Source organism: Triturus cristatus, chromosome 8 (assembly GCF_964204655.1).
Source record: "Triturus cristatus chromosome 8, aTriCri1.1, whole genome shotgun sequence".
In the NCBI taxonomy this organism is placed as follows: Eukaryota; Metazoa; Chordata; class Amphibia; order Caudata; family Salamandridae; genus Triturus; species Triturus cristatus.
Genome location: NC_140591.1, coordinates 1,314,803,906 through 1,314,829,751, shown reverse-complemented (window position 1 = coordinate 1,314,829,751; position 25,846 = coordinate 1,314,803,906). Strand labels below are relative to the sequence as shown.

The following is a 25,846-nucleotide window of genomic DNA, read 5'->3' as shown; positions in this document are numbered from 1 at the left end:
AAACTGCCATGTTAACCAAATTATCTAGCATTTTGTATCCACAAATGACTTATATCTGCTACTATAAGATCTTTATTAATGACAAATTATGTACTGAAGCCAAATTAGTGTGTCAGTACATTACTGGAGAGCAGCCTTATGCAAATAATTCTCATCCATCAGTGACTGATTTATTTAACACATATAAATAATCGGAAATGGCTATGTATCGGAATTCCATAATTATATAGACACTGGTGAGCGGTACTGAAATCAGTGTACTAAAATGTCCAGTCAAGATTGGTACACTGAGTATGTAAGCATTATTAGGTTAATGAATGAAACACCCAGCTCTTCATGTTTGACACAGCGATTACACTGGTCTCCTTTGTTACAGATAGTGGTGTCATTCTAAGAAACTCAAATCCAGATGCCCGCCTCTCTACTCTTTATATTTCCCTCTATTTATATTGGGCTGAATTGTAAATCTGCTCCATAATGTCTAGAGTGCAGGCTTTGCCACAAAACAGCCATTGCAATAGCTCAGTGTCACAAGTATACTGCTGACATCTGCCTGCTACAGGAACATAATAAGTCCCCGTGTCCACTCAAGATGTCATTCTTCAGCAGTTAGTTAAATGAATACCAGTGAGTTGGTTTCTAGCAACAAGTGTAATATGTGGATTTTATTGATTGAAGGAGAGCCAGAGAATTAGGTATGGGGTCTTTTTAAAGTACCACAACAGCATTATGTAGAATTATTCACTTAAAGATACAGGCACAGCAAAAGGATATCTAATGTTACTACTGAGCTTAAATTGTGACTTTTCTGAGACTGCAATGAAAAATAATGTACCTTTATGCAAATGTTGTTTTGCTCTTCCAACGAATTACTCTTTCTAATTGACCTTTGTAATAAATGCTCACAGATATTTTTCAATTTGCTTCCATAGAATCTATTATTTCCAAACCAGCCCCTCCAACCTAGCAGCAGGTACTCAGTGTCTCCAACAGGAGATCTCACAATCACCAATATTCAAAGAGCAGACTCAGGATACTACATATGCCAGGCACTCACTGTTGCTGGAAGCATTTTGGCAAAAGCTCAGCTGGAAGTTACAGATGGTAAGTGTGGATTTTCTTTCAAATAAAAAGAATGTATACCTCCATGTTATTTTGTGCCACATCTATTGAACAATACACGTTTTACATGCTGTTGCACGACTTGGATAACGCTTTCATGTGATCAGCTTGGTAAGACTGATTTTGAGCAGATCATTTCCTTTTCTTGCATCTGGTGTCTATTTTGCTGTGGATTAGGATGCTCAGCAGCACTCCACCACTCATTATAGAAGGGATGATGCTCCTTCCACCACAGTCCGCAACAATGTGGTTTCTTAATTGTTGGTACTACCAGTTTGTATGGTGCATACACAAGTAATTGTGTCAAGTTTTTTGTTTGAGTTGACCTTTCTAAATGTTATTTCAAACAAATAACAATGCAAAATTCCAGTGTTAAAATACAAAATTATATTACAAATAAAGTTGCATGAATGAAAGCCATTTTCCCTTTCCTCAGCTGCTATTGATCAAAATACTTTGAGGAATCCTGTCATGTAAAAAGGTGTTGTCAAATTGTTCAAGCTTTGTTGGTGTAGATTGGAAAAAAGGGACTCGGGCTCAGAATGTTATTTTCAAAGGGAAATAAAACTGTCTTATTGTTAATCAATCAAGACCAGCACCACTTTCTCCTCAGTATTATATTTAATTTAAAGGTGTCACAATCTCCTTTAATAGTCAGTCACAGTAATTGAGAAAACATAATTGTTGTGGACAGACATAACATTAAAACTGTTTTTAGATATTTCATCATGAAATATTCACACAATCACAAAGATTTTACTTTTACCATATAGTTAAGAGATTCCTGCATAGAGAACACAGAAATTGAGTGTTCCACCATTTTCATGAACGTGCAGTTGGAGTTGCATCTCCCCTCTTGTTTTAGTGCTATGCCAATGTTTTAGAACACTCCCTCGAGTAATGAAGATCAATTCATGCATGGTGTGTTTTAGAAGTAGCTCTCAGGTTCATTGTTCTAAAATGACTCCCCTTTATCATTTTCCAATACTTTATTATGGGTTGTTTAACAGCTTAAATAATCTGCTAAACTTTATATACCATTGAAGATATTAATATAGGTAAAACATAATTCTAGCAATTCAACATCATCCATTAAAAGGTTATTTCACTGTTGACACCTAAGGTGTATTTCATTGCCAAAGGCATTGCAATTGCAAACAGTCAGGAATGTTCCTTTACAAAATAATGTGAGAGTTTCATTCATAATTGAGTGATACTTGGAAATAATGTCTTGAAATGTTTAACCATGAACTGTAAGAAGAAAAAAACATATTAATAGAATTTAATAAAATATACTTGAGTGATTCGAAGTGCCTTAATGCAGAATCAACAAATCTGTTAAATTTGTACCAGGCTTTTGTTCCCATTAGAACTATAATTTGGTAGTACTGGAATAATGTAAATTCTTGACCAAAATGAGTGAAAGGAGTTTTATTCATAGTCCTATTACCCAGTATCACTGTATGACCAGACTTATGCCTGGCTCTCAAATGCTTGAATACTTTGTGTTAGCTATGAGCTTGAGAAGCATATTGTCCAGCATACTTAGTAAGTGTATGAATTTACTTGCTCAAACAAACTACAAGACTACCTGTGCCGATGCAAGCCCATACAGTAGTTCTGTTGGAGGAATTCCTAGCTTATGTGCATATGAATCAAAAAGCTTTACGGCTGTTTGAAGGTCATTTTGCGTCTGAAATTTCCAAGTATACGCATGCCAAAATTTGACTGTTCCAGTTTTGGAGGAAGTGGACTTGCGTACATGATGGTGGCATATCAGAGATAGGCATATTAAAGAAAGACAATATTAAATTGTATTGTCAAGTGTTATTAGTAATTTAATGTCTTGTTGGCAATCCCTTAACTATGAACTAGTAACCACATCAAGGTACGACTTTCTGATCAGCATAAAAAAACCTTCAACAATTTCACAGTCTCATAACTTTGCTCACTGGAGAGTTTGGTTTACACAGTTGAAAGCCATAATGCAGTCTACAAACCAGCAGTACAGCTTAGACCCTAGTAACAGATCATCCAATTTATCAAACGCATCGGAAGAGCACAATTGGCTGCAAATCCCCATGTAATGGGTTGCAGTCATAGGTATCTTTAATGCCAAAGGTTTTATATGCTTCTTGCTTCTTATTCTTGCTTCTCTATTTGTCATTTGGCCAAATTGCACTGACTTTACCATTTTCGGGTACAATGCAGTATTTGACCACTGTTCTAAAAAGACTAAAGTATCCCAAATATCAAGTGAGACAGTCTAAAATCATTGTCCTCCAGATAGTATTTATGTCATGAAGTTTCAGTAACATTTTAAGAAGAATGCCCATGCGTCTGCATTGCAAGAGCTTAATGGAATATGACAAAAATTATCTACTTCCTCTCCAAGTTTTTGATTTGATTGGCATGGTAATACCTTGGCATTGGAATCCCCAGTTAACATTGTCATTAGTATGCCTGTAAGTCACTTCTAATCATACACTGTCAGTAAGGAGTCTGCAGAAATCTTCAACGTACAATAAAGCCCTTCTTCTGATGAATCAATCAGCATCAGCAAAAATCTTTGAACCTCCACTTAAATCGTTGAAACAGTTTTTGAGAGAAATACGTTTGATTGTTTAAAATATTTTCAATTAAAGGCTAGCAGAGGATCAGAGAATCATGCTCACTGATTTTGAACAAGGTATAACTATGCATTATGTGCAAATAACTTTGCACTGCTGCTAACACAAAGTAACATGCAGCCTTGTCCCATGCCATTTGGACATGCTGGGGGGAAATATATTGACACCCCTCTGATATGCTGCTTGTGTATCATATCGAAATGGATATTTGTGCTGATCCTCAGCAAGGATGCGTCTTCCAATTCTAGGGCTCCAAGATGAAGGCACCTTCTTGACTCACTCAAAGCTTATTTCTAACATTGTACAGCCTTCTACATATCACAGCTTCACATGGGCTATGTCAGATTAAGTCTGCCAACATTAATAATGTAATATGCAATCAGCCTCTGGCCTCTCAGAGCTTCATCTCTTCTGACAAACAACACCTCAGAAAATTCTCTTGTCTACAGAGAGCATTAAAGTGACTTTCAATGACTCATGAAACAGGCAGATGCTTTCTCACAGAACCATAAACATTCAGGTTTCCTCTCCACCGAAGTGAACAAGATGCAAAGGATAGCACAAAAAAAAGAAAAAGAGACAGAAAAACAAAATTAACATGTGCAGTTTTATGCTCCTGTCCCCTGCTACTGTGCCCTGTCCTATGCCATCTTAAGGCTTAACGTCGTCACCGATTCATGAGCTGACACAATTTCGATAAAAATATATCCCAGACAGAAGTAGATAATAAATCAGTAGACGCTTGCAGCTTGTGCCGGAGGAATGTCAACCATTATCCTCATCACAGCTATAGTTAATTTGTAAGGAGCCTTAACACTACGGTATTTACATAATCTTTGGTGGCTTTCAACACCGTCCCTCAGCAATCTGTCACATCCACATAATACTGGTTGGAAATAAGCAGCACCCAGTGAACCAGGACACGCACTTCCCCATTCTTAAATGCGTTTAGGTTTTCATCTGGTTTGCAGTATTTAATATGAAGAAAACCTTTTAGCAACTTCTCTTAGGACACACTAGCTCTGATTCTTATTTAAACTTGTGTGTACAGGTATACGGTCAGGAAGTTAAATGTATACGTGGCTCCGCTTTTCAACTGTCTGGTGGATAGCAGAGGCCAATTCCTGAATGCAAAGGTCTCCATAAGTTACCTCACAGCTGACTCTTACTACAATAGAGGGATTACATACACTGTGTCACTGTGGCATCACACATCTTTTCCAGCTTCCTCCATACTGAATAAGGTTTTAAAAGTTGTATATTGGGGCATTGAGCCAGTTAGCTTGCATAAAGGTTTGGTCCTATAGCCATAGCTATTAATCCTTACTGAGCAGAGGATGCTATGATTTTATGAATGCTTTACTTTGACTGCGGTACGGAATGCCTGTTGCCTAAAATATCCTTGATGTATGAAAGTCACATTGCCTTCGTGTCCTTAGCAAGACAAAACTACCTTTCAGCCTGGTTGTTGCGATACCCCTCTAGGATGATCAAGTTTAAATAATAGGTGTTTTTGTTATCACATCACTGAACAAATCACCCCTACCTCGTTTATGGCAAAGTGACTGCCACTAGTTTGCAGGGAGCAGATCGGTTTGTGTTGGGAGGGTCCTGAGATGCCCTTACCGGACATTTTCCTTTCCGACAGAGGCCATTTTATAGACATTTTGGAGAAGCAGGGTTCCTATATTTACCCCATCTCTGTTGGCTCCTGCTGCAACGGTGTCATCAATTTATCTATTTTATTGAGCAGTTTTGTATACCTCAAATAAGACTGAGGGGTGTCTGGGGGTGTTATCCAGGAGTATTCTCATTGTGAAGAACTGTTACAGTGGCAAAGAGAGGAACTGCATACCCATAGTGGTAGCAGTATTTGCAAACGAATACTTGTTAAATAACAAACACATAGGCATAGTTACATAAGCTATGATTAGATATTATCGCCAATGAGTCTGGAAGAGGCGATGGCTTCTAGACAATGTCTGTGAAATAAACAAGGAAATACCCATGCCATGGGCCCCCATTACACATTGGGCAGAGTAGTGTGGGGGGTATTTACCACACTAAGGGAGATATCATTACTCCAGGATAAGGTGTTCGACAGCTGTCGTAAATTCCTTGCAATCTGGAATTTCAACATGAAAATGAAGCCTAACACGCATATTTGATTTTTAGCAAATGCCACGTTTTGCCTTTTTTGGGACTTCTCCCATAATACATTTCGGCATGTTTGATTTACCATAAACTATAACAGATAACCATGAAGAAAACACAGCTTGTAATTCCTAATTCTGTGCAAACTCCTATTTGCCATGAATTAGAATTTAGCCCTGAAATTTTAAAGAGTGCTGCAGTATGATAAGATTGCCTAGCTGTTGACAGGATTGCTTTAGTTAGCTGCTCTTGGGATCAGTTACACGAGGAAGTGACGCAGGATTAGCTGGTTAGTCAGTTACCTTTCCAATGATAGCCGTGTTTAATTTCCTTGCATTGACTGACTCATTAATGGTATGTTGTTTATGATGAATTTTCACCATTAAGGCCTGCGGTTTGTGCACAGGCCTATTACTGCTTCCTCAGAGATGCACATAGACAATAAAAGTTAGAAAAGATGTATAATGCTGAATAATGGGGCTTTCCACAGGAACATATTCATCACATGTGACAGATGCATGGAGAGAGGTCAAACACATGCACAGAGCTATTTTCGGCATAGAATTGCTTCCTTCTCTTTGTTTCCTGAACATCTCTGCTTCTGTGACAAGAAGAGATCATTTCTTGCTTAACCTTGTAGTTTTACATGCAATATCTTGGCTTCGAAGGGCCTTTCAGAGATGGCATTCTGACCTTGTTGATGTGACCACTTTGAACTCCCTTTCCAGTGCATGACAACATGATGCATTTTCGCACATCTCAAATTTGCAAGTAGATTAAAAGCTCATTTAATATGAATTTAAAGGCAATATTTTCTCATATCTGTCACTGCCACTAACTGATGAACTACAACCCCGGTGAATGGAATAAATAGAACTGTCATACATTAGTGGAAAAGACATTGAGCTGTTAATAGCTACACCTGCCTGGTGCTTCAGTAACGCTGTATTTTTAATATCTGTTGCAGAAATTGAGTTCAAATATACCACTGCTAAACAATCCGTTCTTAGAGAGACAAGGCATTTAGCCTATCTTAGCCTTCATCAATTTTTATAGAACAAACAAATACATTACGTGACTTTTCATTTATTTACCAAAGCATCACCTCCAAATCTTATTCCTTCTTAAGAATCTACACATAATTACATAATTGATGATATCTGAGTTTGCTACGTTGCCTCTTAAAACAGTTAAATCTTCATTCTCAGTGTCGCGGTAATCCTCCCAGTAATCTCAACCCTGAAGTTATCAATTGTTGGAATACTGAAAAGTCTGAATGTGGGATGAAGTTACTTGGAGATTACAAGTCAGATCATGAGTCACTTTCTTAAATGGGGAATTACTAGTGGATTCTGAAATTCCTCATTGGATTCTCCAGTATTTCCCTTTTTCTCCTGGAATTTTAACCAGATAGTTTGACTGCTTTCAGTAACAGAATTCTTTAGGTTATTCGCGGATCTCATATTTCCAGTGGGACCAGTAATTGCTTTACTGTCCCCATCGGAATTAAGCGGCCACTCATAATGAGGACCTTAGTTGGGATTTGCTGTTAAATGTCAATATAAGAATTCTTAATGTATAGCTTTTGTCTTGAAAATCATACAAGTCTTGGAATTTGGAACTGTGTCACGCTGTTTGAAAATATGCATTGGAATCTAATTGGTCTCTCTGGATGGGGGAATGAACCAGAGTATGTGGCACAATAGAGATCCAGCATTGCTGTATTGCATGGTACTAAACTGACAATCAATCTGGGACCAAATTTGAGGATGCAAAAAATGGTCAAAATAAGTTCTGCAAGAATCCCATAGATTAAAAAAAAATCAGGCCATGAAAGGTGCTTGCCAACTTATTTTAATTTTTCTTAAGATTTCTGTTTGGTTTGTGCACTCTGGTTTGCAAAGTGTCCTCGTCCATGAAAATTGAAGGCTTCCTGCTCAGGCATTTGATTGGTTTGCCTCACCGCTGTCTGAGACTAGTACTGAATGTTTCACCATTCTGCAGGCAGTGTGTCATTATTACAATTGTAATATTTATGTATGATTTACCGTCAAGTTGCTGCAATGAATTTTTAACACCGAGTGAACACATTCTGGAGGAAATGAGTGCTGGAATATATCAGTTATAAAGCTTCCACTTCACATTTTTTATCCTTATGTCTCCAGTGGAAATAATACACAGATATCTCAGAAAGGATCAGAGTGTGAAATGTGCTGAGTTGTGTGGTAATTTTCTGATTATAGCTTGAGCTTAGAGAGCATTTTGCAGTAGTTGAAATTCATATATGGTTGGTCTTTCTCAAAAAGTCTAATTTATAAACGTACTATAAAACCTAGGTGTGGAAAATCCAATTTTTTGTAGAATGGATTTGTAGCATAACCAAAACGCTCAAGCGGTAATGTTTCCCTGTTTAGTATCTGTACCCTGAGCTGTATGGTTATATAAAAACTTTTTTTTCTTTGTTGCCTTTCTTACTGTGGAAATTTCTCACTCTCTCATAGTCTCTGATGTTCTCACTCTTACTCAGTTGTTCGAACTCTTTCTCGGTTGCTCTCTCTCTTTCTCTGTTCATATTAAACATTCTATTTTCTCTGTTACAGTTGATCAAATGGCGATATTACAAATGTTTTACATAATTTCCTTTTGCTACATTAGTAATACGAGGCATAGACCGGTTCACATTGAGAATACGTGGAAAAAGTCAACAGAATCACAGAAGTAGGAGAACAAAGGTAAAAGAAACAACACCGCTATCCTGTTGCCACCTGGGCGGGACGCACACCAAAATAACACCAGTGCCTAGGAGATGGGCAACAAATATATTAGACACTTGCCTTCTTCAAGGATCTCTGCCTCTGAAGAGTGCAGCAGAAAATAAATGTCTATAACCTGCAAATTTGTGAGCTTCAGCGTGATCAAGAACCTTAACCAGTGCCACAGGAAGATAACAATATTGTGGCATCCTCCAAGCAACATAGTCTACAAAAAAGAAAACTAGAAACAAATCACCTCGTTCCACTTCGACTATCTGTTAAACAGAGTACCAATCTCAGGGAGTTTGAAAAACTTTCCTGTGACTGCACCTGCATCTGCCAGCCTTCTTTCCAAACATGGACAGGGGAACTTCCCTGCCAACTATGTGAGTGCCAGAACCTCCTACATTTTAGGAAGCTGCTAAAAACCTATTTCTTCTGAGGTGTGTTTGTCTGGCTGAAGAACGCTGCCCCAGCGCGGAGATACCCCTCTTGGGATGATTCAGGCGCTATGAAAATTCATTAAATAAATAAATAAATCATGTAGAGTGTCCCACAATCTGGAAGGATAGGTCTCTTCTCGGAGATTCTGCAAGATACTCTAGTAGTGTCTCACCCCCAAAACACGCGAAGCATATGCTGACCATGTGGGGAGGCGAAAGCACACCTGAACCTTTGAAGATTTTATGGAATTGATTTCCTGTACCGCCTAATATATATATATATATATATATATATATATATATATATATATATATATATATGCTGCATACTTTTTTAGAGTACGGCAAGATGGAACTGATAGCAAGGGTGTAACACTCAGTTTCTCAAATAGTTGCTGTGGCATCAGACTGTTCCCAGTTGGTGGCCACGGATATGCCTGAGTCATTCGGTCCACACTGAAGCATCAAGGACATGCCAGTTCCTGTCTGTGAGATTTGGGGAGACAATGTTACTTTGTCTGATGTGGTACGCCATGTCCTGAGGTCCACCGATGCCTGGTTCAGGAGTTCTAGCCACTTGTTTCTCTCCTCCTTCATGTCAGCAGACAGCCAGTTCTTGGTGACGCAGAGGTTATTGTGGCACTTCATCCCCAAAGTCTCCTTGTCATCTTCTTGCTGAGGGCGCACTGTAATCCACTCCTGATTATTAGTACGGGCACAAAACTCCCAGTTGGCTGCCTCGATCTGGGGATTAGTACAGGTAAAGATATTGATTTGTCCAAGAGGATCCATGGTTTTCTCCTGGTCAGGATATGTCCAGTATGACAAGTAATTCCTTGATAAGACACATCAGCATCTGTGCCAGGCTCCAAACCCACTCACGTCATTGAACATAGTCAGAAATCCACTGTGATGCACATTGGAATGGCTCTGGCACTGCAACTTTAGATGGAAAATATTCCCCCTAGAGGCGACAGGAAAAAGACCTTATCAAGTGGAAATGTGGTCTTCTGAAGGGATTCCTGTGAGACTGTAAGAGACCCCACTAACAGGAAATTGCCAGTAGGAGAACTGAAGGCTGGTGAGGCAAAAATTGTTTTCCTGGAACTAAGCAGCTTTTTTTGCAAGATCTTGGATCTGGAAGATTTGCGTTTGTCAACTGTGGGTGTAACTCCAATATGTTCCAGGCTGTAAATCTAAATGTCAATTTCAAAGGTAGAAGAAGCATCATTTAGTGTTACTGAATTAGGGAACGCGATGGCATCTAGGCACAGTGCATCTTGTACGCTGGCAAGGGATGTGGCCACTGTGTAATGAGATTCAAAGCGAATCAGTTATAGGAAGTAGTAACTAGGTTTTGCTGTATGGTTCATCACTGTGCACAAGTAGTCCATTTTCAGGGGCCAACAAAGATTAGAAATGGTGACAGAGCCACAGCTTGGTTTTAGTCCTTGTACAGACAGGAGCGAAGCAGACCCTGGAGATTCTGCAGATTTTAGACGTGTCAACATGTTCAGCAGTGAGACACGCTTCTCTGAGGACGCAAGCAGCAAGCACTCAGCCTCTACCTCTTCCCGAGACCCTTTGCCATTCTCTTCATCAACACAGCAATTCAATGCCTGGCTTGTCTGCTTAACAATGCGCAGAAAAGCAGTTACCTCCTCATTTAGGAGCTTGATCTTTTCCTTCAGGATTAGGTTCTCGCTATCCAACGCGCTTTCTTGTGTCCCTACAGTGAGCCCCAGAAGGGAGGTTTTCTTTTCAGGTGTTGTACCCTCAACCCCGGTTTGTGCGAGATTGACCTGCAGAGATCTATATGCATCAATACAATAGGGGGGGACCAGCATCAGTGTAAGAGGGGACTGGGGTGCTTGTGGCAGGAGTGTTATTGTCGGAAGCTTCACTGAGTTCAGGCAAGCTAGACACCACAGTGTTCAATGGTGTGACAACAAACTCAAGGTTGTGAGACTTTCCAAGTGGTGAAAAGATTGAGAAGGGAGGAAGACAGTCTTGTTGCCCATCCTGAGAGTTTCCTTCTGCTTCTGGCTTCTCAGATTTCTCACTGTGCAGCACTCCCCTGAAGAGCTGGTCTATTATGGCAGAGTTATTAAGTGATCCATTCCACTCTATTTCTGGGTGGTTGTCTGGCTCATCAGATTCATTTTTTAAGCCTTCCAAGAAATGCTTGATATGGAATTACCCTCTTTATAACCTGTGGATAGTATGGTTTCAGTTTGTGAGGCAAAGGAGACTTTGCAAGGTGAGCTGGTGTGCTTCTTGGTATCTAAATCATTCTCTGGTGAGTAGCCCTTCAAGAGAATTTCCAGGGAGGAGTCCCAGCGCTTCTCAGAAATGTTACGAAAGTGATTATCTTCGAGGATGTCCGGAGTGAAAGAATCCATGTCAGATATTGTGGAGTCATCCGTAATTTGCAGCAATTAAGCATTTTTCTCTATCCCTTGGCCTTTCGGGGTGTGGACTTGCAAGCTCTCAGCACTAGATGGCACCTGCATTTCCACTGGACTGTTCCTTCTAAAGCTCTGCTCCTTAGTCTTCGCCTTTATCCACAGATTCTTGGGATCCAATGATCTACAAAGCAATACTATCTCTGCCTCCTGCTCCATTCGCAGGTGGGTGGCACTGGATAAGCTTGCTGTGGCATGTGGCTGATTGAACAGTTGCATACAAACTGCACTGGTGCCTTCACTTTGGATCTTCACAGGTTCTGAAAGAGGGGGTGGCAGTTGATCTGGAATCATCTCAAACATGTTAGCCACTGATTTCACTACCACCTGGTTGTTTAATTTCTGAACTCTAGATTCTACAGACAAGATTGTTTGAGCATCTTGTCTAACACTACATTCTGCTGCCAGCAGAATGGATGAGGGTCCCGGTTTTGGTGAGTCAAATGAGCCTGCAGACCACAGTGGGTTTATATTCTCTTGTTCCTCTGCAGAAGGAGTCTTTCACTTTTTAGAAGATTCATTAGTTTGGTCTGAGCGTGCTTTCTTTAGTGCCTGCTTTTTGACCATCTTCCTTCCGTGGCACAGTTGCTGCGACCGGCTTCACTTTCTTGCCCTGAAGGACTGCCAATCCCTGCTCCATCACTCGGCCTCTACTGCTGTCGATCTCTCTCTCTGTTGTTCTAGTTCTTTATTTCATTTAGCTCATTAAGTTATTTATTTATTACATATAGACCCTACTTTACCTCCTCCGTGCTTTGTCATTCTTTATCTTTTTCCCCTTCTTGAATTCTTCTTTTGTTTCTTGCTCTGGTCAACTTTATTCTTTCTCTGCCTTTGCTCCCACCTTTCTTTCTTTCTTTGCTACTTAGTAATATTTAGAAGAGAAGGTTTTTACTTGTGAAAAGAGTCATTTTAGCAGGTTGCACTTCATGTTACACAGCAACAGTTAGCCTACAATGGAAGACCTGAAACCATAATTTGCTTGTCACACTAGTGGGTGGCCCTATAAGGGCTGTGGTCCATAGGTGACATTTAACTTTCCATGCCATGGTGCAGTTTGTACACCATATACTATGGTCTAATTGTTTGGTGTAATATGCCAATCAGAGATGAGACAGTTTCTATGTGTTTTAGGGGGCCTTTGCAATATTGTTTATGATAGGGGTGGTTGTGATGCTTTTGTTAAAAGGGTTATAACGGCATTCCTGTTATTAAAATGGGTCCACAGGCAATTTAATCTATTAAGCAGTAAACCGTGTTCATATATTATACACAACTAAAAATATGTGAAAATGCAGGCCATTTCAGCCAGGATATGCAAGTCACAGCTTCACTGCATTGAATCACAGCTCCATGAAATGTCTCACTGCCCTTTTAGCCTCTCTGTTTGGTGTAAAGCAAAAATGAAGTATTGAGCCCAGAACATTCTTGTAACCTTGAATTGTTTTGACTTCAATATTCAAAATCACAAAAAATGAAATACACATGAATTAGACTTTCCCATTTCAAAGGATAATCCACTATAAAGCTAAGATTTACGTGTGTGTGTGTGTGTGTGCGTGTGTGCGCGTGTGTGTGTGTGTGTGTGTGTATCATAGAATATGCTGGTAATTTCATTCTGCAGGCTTATCTAGATTAGTAGTCTCCCAATGATGCATTATATTCTGGAGATGATAGTGCACTGCATGCAGAGACTATGAACAGGACACTGATCAATCTGTTTACCTATACATCCATGTTCTGCACTTGTTTTGAGGATATTACTTCGTAAAGTATGAATGTGGGTGTTCAGATGGGTGATTAGGTCACAGGACTAGGTAGCATTACTAACAGCAGAATGACTTGTATGAATGAACCTTCTCTCCCCATTACTTGACGGTGCCACACATTGCCTAGTGGTTGTGGGTTAACTGTAGATTGTCCATAGTGGGTGGAATGTTTCTTCGTGTCTGCATGAGATGCACATGACAGTCAGTGGGTACAGTGCAAGAGTTTAATTGTGCAGACGAATGGATGATCAAAACTGAAATCTTTAAATAACAGTAGGTTTGTGAGGAATAATCTTTCATCTAACTGCAAGCGAGAAGGCATCAGGGCAGATGGAATGAACAGGAGAACAACTAATTGTAAATAGTTCATTCTTCTTAGCAACACAATCCAAGTTCTGTGGGCTCCCCGGGATCAATTGCCTTGGCAGGAACCCAGAGAGCTCTACACAAACTAATGTTCCAAATTCCATTTGATGTAATGATGACTAAGATGAGTATTCACAATAGAAGGCTTGGGTTTAGTAGCTCCAGGGATGCTATACTGGTGGACCCTCTTTTGGAGCTATCCTCCAGAAAGGAAATTGCCTGCATGATGCACAAGACTAGATCATAAGGGTAGTAGCCTCATCTCAACTGCTAGTTCATGCTGCCCTTGGGAGGCTGTGTCTCCAACCACTCAGAAGGACAGAGTTGCTTGACCCGTTATTGACAGGAAGACTTGGGCTGTAGAAATACATCAATAAGTGGTACATCTGTTTCCTGTCCTTTCAGACTGCACAGTGGTATACTGTGTGTTCACAGTAGTGTTATGTTTGGCTTTTGTCTTACTACCTGTGACCTGCTTTGGTGTAATATTGCACCTCCCATCCTTTCAGTTTCTCCTGAATATACCTCAGCCTAATTCATTCATTTGTATAGTGGCTGGAAATATATGACAACACACACTACAAACTGTATTTCTGTAAGACTGTCTTACAACTGACATGCCTTGACCACACTGTACTAAAACATATATGCTACAAGTAAGTCTATACTCGGCCCAATTATATTTTAAAATGGACTGTGACTTTCTTCCAGTATGAATCACCAAGGGCCTTATGACCTAAGCTGAGGACCACAAAGAATGTGGTGTTTGCACACTAACTTTGCAGTCTTAGCTTTGTTTTGCAATTTGCCACATGCTAACGGCCTCAGTGCAAAATACCTATTGACATGGAGATGCACCAGCTCCTGCCTCATCGTTATTTGTGTGCCATGATTTCTTTTTATAACTCCCTGTGAATGACTGTGACTGCAATGTTGTAAGCCTTGAGGGACAGTAGACTACAATCCCCGCACTCACATTTACAAAATGGCAACATTTTTATTTTTAGTTCATCCCTTGTCTGTTGTAAAGGTCAGGGACTGCTTTCATAAATAAAAGATGATTTCAGTAAATGACATGAGGGAAGAATGCAGTGCTCCTGTAGACTGGTATCTGCTCCCCCAATGCTGAGAGACACCATTCACATGGTCAAAATTGTCCCTTTGACACAGATTCTACTTTGCAAATATCTAAAACCCCCTCCTGGGAATCAGTAACAGATCAATGGTTTGTGACAAATGATTTGGACATTGCATAGAAAATTGGAAGGTTGTGGCCAATACATGCCCCCCTTCCTTTTAAATTTGCACTTTGTGAGTTAAATAGATATTTCCAACTGGCAATCTAAATTTTATATAAATATGAGTTGCATTTTTTATTTGCATAGCCTGTGATTTTGCAGACTGCAGACTTTGTGACTACATTCTCTTGCTACTACACCACCACTACTTGTAGTTTCTAGTGACTCTACATAGTAACCCTTCTGTGTGCAATGCATGCTCTGGACTATGTTGTGCATTTCGATGAATGCAACAATGCACATCTTCATATAGGCAACTCCTCCTTATAGCCATCCCTATTAGTAAATGTTTTTTTTTATCTTACATCCTCTCAGAACAGCATTGACTGTTATTGATTACTGTAGAATTGTTTGTACTAACTAATGGTAAAATATTTGGTCTAAGCGAAATGAAGGAGACTGTATGGAAACCTTTGCTGAGGGTGGCATAAGGAACACCATTGTCCCTTCCTTTGTATGGTTGAGACAATAGTATCTCCATCTCTTGGGCTCAAGGAATTCATAGAGACTCCATGAGCCCCATGGCAGTGAAGATAGTAGGATGTCACAAGCTCAGAGCTGGTAGGTATCATTGCCATGTTTTATCCTCACCAGAATATGTTAAAATCAAATCAAGGGGAAAGGAGTTGTCCTAACGGCTAGGGCAGTCGACCTCAAATCTGGGGAACTGGCTTCGAGTCTCGGCAACGACGCTGAACATCCTGTGATTCTGGGCCAATTCCAATTTTTCCAATGTATTTATTTATTTTGTTATGGAACTCCTGCGGAGGTCCACAAAAACACACCATCAGATTTAAAAAAGACAAACTTTACATACAATACAAATATTCTTCCTTATACATTGCTGTAAAAATTCTTCTATCAAACATACTGAGAGGTGTGCAAATAATGCTATAAATACATGATGCAATCAAATAACGACCAATAAAATTCTTATATCGACATGTTGAGAGATGTGTAAATAGTGCTTAAATACATAAAGCAATCAAATGACCAACCAATCGATATTATGTCATGACAATTGAATTACTGTAAAAGAAAATTTCCTAAAAAATAGGCAGAAATGTTTAAAAAAATTGACATTGACAGTCAGGAATCTTAAACTTTTTGTATCATGCTAAATATGTATATGTGTGCTATAAGCTCATTAGTTGAGTTTTAACAGTGATTAACTCTAGATAATTATAATTTGTTTGTAAATAAACTGATTTGTTTTTGTTTAGTTAAATCACAAACAACGGACACCTGATGAAGGCTTAGCCGAAACGCGTTGTGTGAAGTGTGAAGAAAGTCATCATCACTAGGGTTTTTTCCTGTTTCATGTATATATATATATATATATACTTTTGGTTATGTTACTTGTCAGAATATGTACATAATTCTGTGTATCACTCAAATAACACAGTCATTTTAGAAATCATTATTGTCTATGTACATACTTTTTGTATCAACAAATTAAGAGCTTATAGGAATATTTATCTATTCATAGAAAATACTATATAATAAAAAGAAAAAATATTTTGTAAATAAAAATTGTTAGCTTCTTTCTTATCTTTATATATATTTCCATTAATGCAGCACTGGGATATTATCTAGAGTTACTATATAACTTTTTGCACACTTTGTTTTAATTATCTTTTCCCTTCCCTTTTACCCATTCATATCTTAAAACAAACCATATCATTCGGAGGGGACAAAACCAAAGATTGTGCCGCCTGGGCAGAGTGAATATTAAATTTGATAAAAAACTGGCTTTAACAACACTCGCCTGGTACTTTGCAACTTTGAGCATACAAATAAAAATGATCTAGATCTTGGATTTGCAGCTGGCACAATTCACAAATTCTGTTCTGTCTAGGTGTTTTATCCCAGATACCAGTGACATCTCTTAGATGCAGCAAATTGAATCTCAGTAGGAGTATCAGACTTCTAATCCCGTGAGGGATATTCCTAATGAAATAAGACTGTGGTTTATTCCCCAAAGCACTCCCTCTGAACGCCTCATTACTGGACCTGGACTGGCTTAAGGCCGCGTCTCTCGCTAAACTGATAGGGGATCTCAACTTCTTTAAAAGCTGTTTCAGTACAGATTTAGACATGAGTGAAGCGGAGTTCAAACTAAGACCGAATGTATCATTTGCACATACAAAAGACCTAACAAACGTTCATTGTTCTTTTAGCGTGTCAAAAATGTATATTCTCAGGGCAGCCCTAAGTGTACCCTCCTCTCCCAAAATGAGGGAGTTACCCCACCTAAGAACCGCTGCCAGGGGTAAGGTGAAGGACGTGACTAATCCAAATTCAAGGCGCAGTATATGTGGGGCTGCCAAAGAGTTTAAATTGCAAATTTGACGCAGGATTCGTCCCTCCGCCTTATCAAAAGAAAGCCAATAATTCATGTCCAACACCTCGGCAGCATATATTAATGAGGGAGGGATTTTGACCTTAAAAACAGATAAAACATGGTCAAAATGGCGTCTCCCGCAAATTTTATAGAATCTGTTTAATGCACTTGCCTGGGAGACAGCTTTACTATCACAGTGTTTAATATGCTCCAAATCTCGGCCAGTTTTGGAAAAAACCTTTCCTAGATATAGGTACGAGTCAACCAGTTCCAGTCTTTCATAACCAAGCATCCATCTTAGACATCTCCTTATTCTAAGCCCCTTCTTACGAAAAACAAAAATCTTGCTTTTTGCGATATTAATTTTCAAGAAGTGAGCCTCTGCATATTTTCTTAGGGCATCCAGCAGACGTCGCAGGCCAGTAGGCATTAGATCGAATATTGCAACATCATCTGCATATAATAGAGAGCCGACGGGCATTGTACCAATTTTGGGGGCATCCCCCCTTACAGAATTCAGAGCGGCTGGGAGATCAGCAATATACAAAGAAAATAAAACTTGTGCTAATAGACAACCCTGCTTGAGCCCATTATGCGTTCTAATTTTACATGATAACCTCCTCGAACCTCCCATCAGAACCAGGCACCAGGTGTCTGTATGCAATTCCATAACCAGACCCAAAAGATGATATGGTATGCCAAGGAGGACAAGTTTTCTCCACAGCATCTGTCGGTCCACTTTGTCAAACGCCGTGGAGAAATCAATAAAAGCTGTATATATTGGCATTCCTCTGGAAAAAACATATTTCTCTACAATGGTCTGAACAACCGCTATATTATCCAAGGTTCGTTCTAAAACCAGCTTGTTCCGGTGGAAAAATATTCTGATCATAAACCCATTGTTAAAGATGGCATAATATGCTTTTTGCAAATAATTTGCCTGAGGCATCCAGGAGGGCAATCTGTCTAAAACTAGTCGACACCGTTTTTGGTCCTTTTTTATACAGGGGGACTATAATGCTCCCCTTCAAGAGGAGGGGATTTTATTAATAAGAAAGCAATATTCAAAAAGTGGCTCTAAAAAATCACCCCATGCTTCTGGCTCTATTTCAATTAGTGCAATCGAGATTCCATCCGGCCCTTGTACGCCGGAGGTTCTTGTATTCTTTATATAACTTACCACTTCCTTTCCTGACAGGGGGCCAAATTCAGTAAATTCAGTAAACGTGGGTTTAACCCCATCGGTCATCACGGCAGGAACTGGGCTATTATTTCCATATAATAGGAAGATGTAATCCACCCAGTCCTTTTCTGGAATTGGTATGGGTGGAGCCCTCTGCCTTGAGTCGCAGTATTCCGCGATCAAGTGCCAATACTTTCTTGAGTCTTTGGCCCGTGCGGCTTCCCTCAGCCCAATCCATTTAGCATCAAGCTCCCTTCTTTTTTTGCTGAGCATAAAACGTCTTTTCACTCGCTTAAGGTGATTGATTTCCTGCTGCCGACCAGTGAGGAAATGTATATGCTGTTTTCGGACGAGATTTTTTATTTCTTGTTTTAAAGATGTCATATGGGACATATCCTGTTTATACAGGTGAGGTTCAGAAGATGTAGAGCTTAAATTACAAATCTTCTCCATTTGAGCCTTAAAGAAGGGTATAATATTAAAGTGAGTAAAACTCTGCTGTTCTACATATGCCATCTTCACAATCGAGCCTAGTTCAAACATGTTTTTTGCATCCAAAAAGGACCGACCATTTGCTTTGTTAAAGGTGGCCATGCCCTGACCAGCATTCCCCAAATCCAGTGTGGGTAGATCAAAAGCCACTGTCATACCCACTATGCTATGGTCGCTCCATATCGCCTGGCAGACAAAGAGATCATCACAAGCCCCAAACATTTGGTAGGAAACAACCACATAGTCTAAAAGGCTCTGAGTGTCTTGAGAGTGAAAGGTAAAATGTGCTGTTTTGTCTGCGGGCACTTTCCCATTTAGAATAACAAGATCTAGGCTTCTGATGCTATCAAGCAAAAGAAACCCCCGCTTATCTGTTTTTACTTTATTTGGTGATAAAATCTCGGTAGTGTGCCAAGTGGAGTGGATTCATTGTCAAATAGCCAGATAAAATCCACCCAGGGAGATAAACCGGTCCGTACCCCACTAGTTTTCTTTGGGGCATCTCTCCAGGGAATCCATAAAGGGACCCTATCCGTAAAACTGGCAACTTGTGTCCCACCCTAGTGTTGGATATTCGAGTATGAAACCGTGTTAAGAGTTGGGGCCCCAATGTTTCTATCAGATGGAGATGAGGTTCCTATATGGGTTCTATTCGGCCCAACCTGCGGGATAATTGGAGCTTGGGGCCCTCCCTCTAGGTTACCGTCCACCCGGGGATCAGTGGAGTCTATGGTCCCAGTCCCTGTCTGCAGTGAGGGGACCCCATAACCAATTTGTATTTCCCCTCCCGATGGATCTGCTAACTCATTAGAGGAGGGATGGATTACTTGGAGGGACTGCGACAACTGGGTGGGAGGAAATACTCCCGGTCCAGAGTTCCCCAAACTCCCAGTTAATGCCATAGTCGCTCTGATGGATTCTCTTGGGTTGCCATCTGCTAATGATGTTTTAGCGCCTCCCTTCTCCGTTATTAAATGGGTATCAATCTGGCTTTCCAAAAACCGGGAAAAGTGCAATTTTGATCCTTTCTTTTTGGAGAATCTTCTCATTTTTTTATGTTTCTTTTTTATATTTTCCCCTTTATGTTTTGATACTAGGCTATCCCTCTTACCTACTTTCTGTCCTCCCTTCCCTAGCAAAGTGGGGGAGTACACCTGAGTGGTAGTAGGAGAGATTGACGCCTCCCCCTCCGCTTAGTTTGCTTGACATGGCCCCTGATTTTCTCAATTTTTCCGGCACCCCCTATTCTACCCTTCTTACACAGAGGGAAGGTTTTCAAGATGGACTTCTCCAAAGGGGGACTCAGTTCGGCCTCCTCAAATAATGTACTTAAACATATCTCTTCCTTTTAAAGATTACATACAGGAGCCATGGGGTGCACCAAGAAAAGAGGAGTTCCTTCCTGTACGGAGACGTCTCTTGACTCTCCCGAGGGGAGGTAAGGTGCAGGCCTATCACTTGGTTGCTCTCCCATCTGAGGGAGGATCGTATGGATAGGTTTAGTGGTAACAGACTTATTTACCTTTTGCACTTCAAATAGCATTACAGAAATCATTTCCAATATGTGGTCAGAACTCAGTACAGAGTTTTCTAATAAGGACAGTATGGAGTTTAAAATATTTTCAATACAAACAAGGTATTCTGAGGGCGCACCCTCTCTCTCATTTCCACATTTCGGTTGAGAATCAGGCAAGAATACATCATGGGCAGACTCCATAGAGGTACTAATCAGATGACTTGTGCTACAGTATAAGAGAGGCATAGAAAGATGCCTAGGAGACGAGCTTACAATTGGAGTATTTTCTCCGCTGTGACACCTCATTAACTGATTGTCCATATACCGACAGTCAAAATGGTCTCCCCGATCCCCTTTTTGAGCTTCTATATCAATATCCGGGAGTGTAAAGTCTTCCCCTGGTTATGACTCTTCACATAAATTTGCCTTCTCCACCATGGGAGCGCCAAGGCGATTATCCGGGCCGCCGTCCCTGCCTGATCCCTTATAGAAGTCCGCCCGAGCTGGTGAAACAACCGATATAATCTCAATCATGCTGTCATCTCTTGACTGCTTTGTCCTGTTTAATAAGGTGATTGGCTGACTCTGCTGGCTGGCAAGAAGATCAGAATCCAAACGAGCACCGGGAGGTACGTCAAACGGTTGCTCACTGGAGCCATCCTCCACTCTTTCAGTAATCTGATCCAGAGACCGGGGCCCTCCTCTAGACTGCACCTGGCACCCAGCATGGCTCCCTTGAAGTTCCAGCTAATCCGCAAGAGGCAATGAAGAAGAGGTTGAAGGCGTTACAAGATGAAAATTAAACGTCTGGCCTACTTGGACCACAGCTGTTATAACAGGGTGGGATTTGTAGCAGAGATGCTGTGATTGTCTAGTGCCGCTAAATGATCTTCTTAGTTTATGGCTTGGTGAGGAGGAGAGCACACGCCCTGAGCGTAATTTCCTAGAAGTCATCTCTCTCTGGGTATCGAGTTTGCCTGGTTGATTCCTGCCACCACACAGTTAAGCGCTTAATCACTTAATTGGGGGGAAAAAAAATCAAATTTCCTGCGACAGTGCTTGTAAATCGCTTATCTTCAGTGTTCAGTGTTCTGATTCGTGCTGCTCAATTGCGGGAAGTGTACACACAGGGAGTGCACGCACCACAGTCTCACCACCAACCTTTTCCCTCGCTGCCTCACCTCTCCGGTCCCGCTCTTGACCCGCACTTCCACTCAGCAGTTTTGGCAGCGTGTAACAGTGTTCTATCTGTGGGGCAATTGCGGTGGTCGGCCAGGTCCTTGCAATCCGTTCTCCCTCTCCTGATTACCAACAAAAGGAGTTTGCCAAGGGAATCGAGAAAATCGCTGCTCACCCCCCGCCGTCGCCCCCGCTCTATTCCACTCCGCAGCAGCCGCACTACCAGGCTCGCCCAACCAATTTGACTGCTTGGTGAACTCTTCTGGACAAATCGTGTAATCTCCCCGTGTCTAACAAAAAAAATGAATGTGTGCTCATGTAAGGCAACTGGTGCTATGTAAAGCGCTCTGATACCCGATACCTTCGGTTCAAGTTCGCGCTATATAAAACTCTGTAAAATAAAAATAAAAATAAAAAGTGGTGGATAAGGCATTGGAATCATAATCTGAAATTGATAGCTATTAGTTTTATTAATTTAGTAACTAAAATTCTTAGTTAATTCATGTTTTAATAACAGAACTGCTTTTCTAAATTATAAGTACATCCATGCATTATTAAGCTCTCCAATAACTTGAGCATATCTACCCATGAATCCTCAAATGTGTGAGCATTTCCATCTGGAGGACGCAATGCTCTGTGTATGAAATCAATGCATAAGTATATTTGCATATGCACGCTTGTTTCTTCAGAAAAAATATTTTTGCCTCAGAAAACCTTGTTCCCTACATTACTGTTGGATTTCAATATTTTCCCTCCCGGGCCCCCCTTGCAACACACTTATTGCTCCACTACCACGAGAACATCTACATTCATTTCCAGAGTAGGGAACTACTCATAAAGTGTTGTTGAATACTCCTAAACTTTCGAATGTGTGGATGTTGAGCAACATTTCCCAATAGAACAATACACGAACACTAGACACACTCACCTAGCCTTTTGTGAGGAAAAAGTGAGGCTACACCACACTAGCACAACCTACATATAAAGGAACTCCATTAACTGGGGTACAATTCTTTATTCTATGAATCAAGAGTTTGTCTCTGCTCTCGCAAAATATTTTATACGCTCCTATGTACTTATGTTGTCTCCTTGGGGGAGAGAATGTGGCAGCACAGCCAGCACTGCTTAATTTAGAACTGGGGGACCAGGTTTGAGTCTCAACTTTGGCTCCTCATCCTAAAATTCTGAGGAAATCACTTAATCTCCTTGTGAAAAAAAGAAATCTGATCTTGCGCAATGTAGTTGGTGCTCATATAAAGCGCTCCAATGCCCTTGGGCAAAGTTCACACTACATAAGACTGCAAAAATAACTATATGCATTTGAGCCAATTGGATAAATAAAGTGATCTTCTATACATGCATCATGTATTTGTAATGCTGGGCTGAGTCCTGACCAAAGCAATTCTCACAGACAAAGTAAATAAAGATGTTTCAGATCAGCCCACAAATATTTACTCAATGGATCAAAGCTACTGAATCCTAAGATAGGATATTTTCACTCACTTTACAGAGATATTGCTGATCAGAGCTATGAAAAGCTGCAGCCGCATTTTCATTGCATCTGTATTCATAAGTGAAAGAGTCGTAGTCAGCAAATTGTTGTGTCTCTTACACATGAGCAGTCTGGAAAAACACGCACTTCTTTACTGAACAGATGGCGGGGGAGATGTTTTTGTTCACCGACTGATTTTGGAAATAACGTGTTAGCAAAAGGGGAACCTGGACTTTTAATTCGTGCTTTCCATGGCCTTTTCAGAGGCAGAGGAAGTGCATTTTCTATTTCTTGTTGGCTTTTCTTGCCCGTGTTGCCTTACTTTGAATTTCTCAATATCATTCATTTTTATGGTTGATATCCGCAACGCCTGGTCTAGGCTGTAGGTAGGACTGACTACAGCAGCTCATGGATGCATTATTGAAGCGCGCGGGGTGATGGAGCGTCCTAGGACTAATACAGTCCTCACCGGAGGAAAGATTGTTTTAATCAGTCTGTGCTCCCTGAAACGAAACGACCGAAGCACAGACATGATTGATGTCCCTCCGCTGATGAAAACATACTAAATGCAGTTCCTGAACATGATAGGTGTCAGAGCACAGCAATGGGTGCATTTCTTTCAGGGAATATGCAGCGGTTTGGCAGCCGCTGTTGTTTACCTGGGCGCACCAGTCATTCTGTCTGGAGCGCGTCTTCCACGCAGCGCAGTCAACAACGTCATGCGTTTCCTTCCTCTCTTGACGTGGCCATTGATTGCTATTCAGTCCCTTATGGCTGGAGATGGACAGCACCGTTTTATTGAACTTAAAGTCTACAAGGGGTCTTTCACAGGCTTGACTGTACATCACAATAGCAGGGTTACCACAATGCAAAAGCACACACATCTATAAACACAGGCTCTCTGAGTAAATAAATGGAATATTCGAAAATAGAAAATATATGCATAACTATTCTTGCTGTCTGACTATGGATGGCAATTTCTCCTCATTGCTAAGCGTTTCAGAATGAAGGTATCCAAGGAAAATGCACACATTTTTACATGTTCTATATTTGTGTAGCTCAACACCTAAGCACTCGAAAAGATTGTCAACAAACATTAAATATGGATGTTTCAGTAGGTCCAAGAACCAGTACTTAAGGCTTAAAGGTCTTGTCATAATTGTATTGAGTGGTAGTTCTGCAGGTTTCCACACGTTTTCTGTGGCAGTACCACCCTGCGTAATGATGCAGTTCACCAGGGGCAGTACTACACCCTGTATTATCTCCTGCTTAAAGTAGGTGGAATATGTGAGTTGAAAAGCACCTGAAATACGGAAAAACATGCAGTAAATGGCCTGGTATTCAGAGCACACATGAAATTGCCCATTTCTGCTCTCACACTTGTAATAACCTTTCAGAGAGGTGGCAGTACCTCTTGGTATTATAATACCACACACAGTATTAGTGTGCCTTCTTTGCTGGCCAACTGATAATCTGGCCCTTATTGTATTAGATAACTCGAATTGCTTCTCAGTATGCATAATGTTTTTTAAAAAGTGGTGTTTGTTTGAAATATTGATCATCAAGTTTAAATTCAAAGTATTTATTAAAAAAACACAATCCTGGACAAAATAATGTATACATGAATAAAATATCTGGTTAAGATGTCAGGAGATCTTTATTAGGATATCTTGATGGCACCAATAGACATGGAATTAAGGTTGAAAATGTAGGCCAATAAATCAGAATTGCTCTACTACCAGATCCATAGTTGAGTCCATTGATATTATAATTCCTCCATGTCTTAAACTCCTGACAAGTAGAAGTCTCATGTATCAATTTCGAACGATTACTGAAAATGGGCCTTTATCCATTCTAGCTCTCTGGCTCCCCTCTGTCCAGCTAGAATAATATAAAAACAGCTTACCCTGTTCAGGTAATCTCTTCTTCAAGGGCTGTTGATCTGCTCATTTGATAGTGGCATAATTCCGAAAGCATAGAAATCAGCAATCATTAAGCCACTTTTAAGGATGGCATGCCTGTCATCACATGAAATGAGCAACTGCTTCCAAACTTCCCTGATACCCTACTTAGGGATTCTTCTGGAAAAGTGCGTCTTTACCCAGTTATAGACATATATCCACTGGGAAACACTGCTAAATGCACTTCAAATTAGCTTTAGACCAGGACGTATTACTAAACTTGATGTCCCCTTGGTCTTGGATGACCTCAGGCGCATAATGGATGGAGATGTGCTTGCTTGCTGGTTTTCTTACACCTCTAAGTGGGCTTTAACTTTTTTAGCAACAACATTATCTTTAAGACTCGTAGAAGTTGACATTACAGAACACATCTGGGGAATGGGTTAAGTTCTGAGCAATATAAAACAGTTTCCCTACCAGCAAACAGCTCCAAACTTAAGACTACTAGCTGTGGAATCCCCCAGGGTTCAATGCTATTAAAACTTCCTTTTAACATATGTATGTTATCATTGTCAAAGCTACCGAAACTATTTCATTCAGAAATATATTTGTACACTTATGATGCCAAATTACCCTTTGAGTTTTTAAACAAAGACAAAGCTAAAACATTTTGTCCTCCCTTTCTATGGTCAGATGATGGAAGGCTCCAACTTTCTCAAGTTAATTCTGCTAAAGCTGA

General features: G+C 40.4%; 1 protein-coding gene and 1 pseudogene across 13 annotated transcripts in view; one reads left to right on the top strand and one right to left on the bottom strand.

The window, feature by feature from the left end:
• ROBO2 (roundabout guidance receptor 2) overlaps positions 1–25,846 on the top strand; it is a 746,476-nt gene that overhangs the window by 579,194 nt on the left and 141,436 nt on the right. For all 13 annotated transcript variants that reach the window (XM_085623038.1, XM_085623035.1, XM_085623037.1 and 10 more), the window contains exon 8: positions 933–1,104. In XM_085623038.1, coding sequence (XP_085479164.1) covers positions 933–1,104 — 172 coding nt within the window. The remainder of the gene's footprint in view (positions 1–932; positions 1,105–25,846) is intronic.
• LOC146805737 (anillin-like) lies at positions 2,363–12,134 on the bottom strand (annotated as a pseudogene).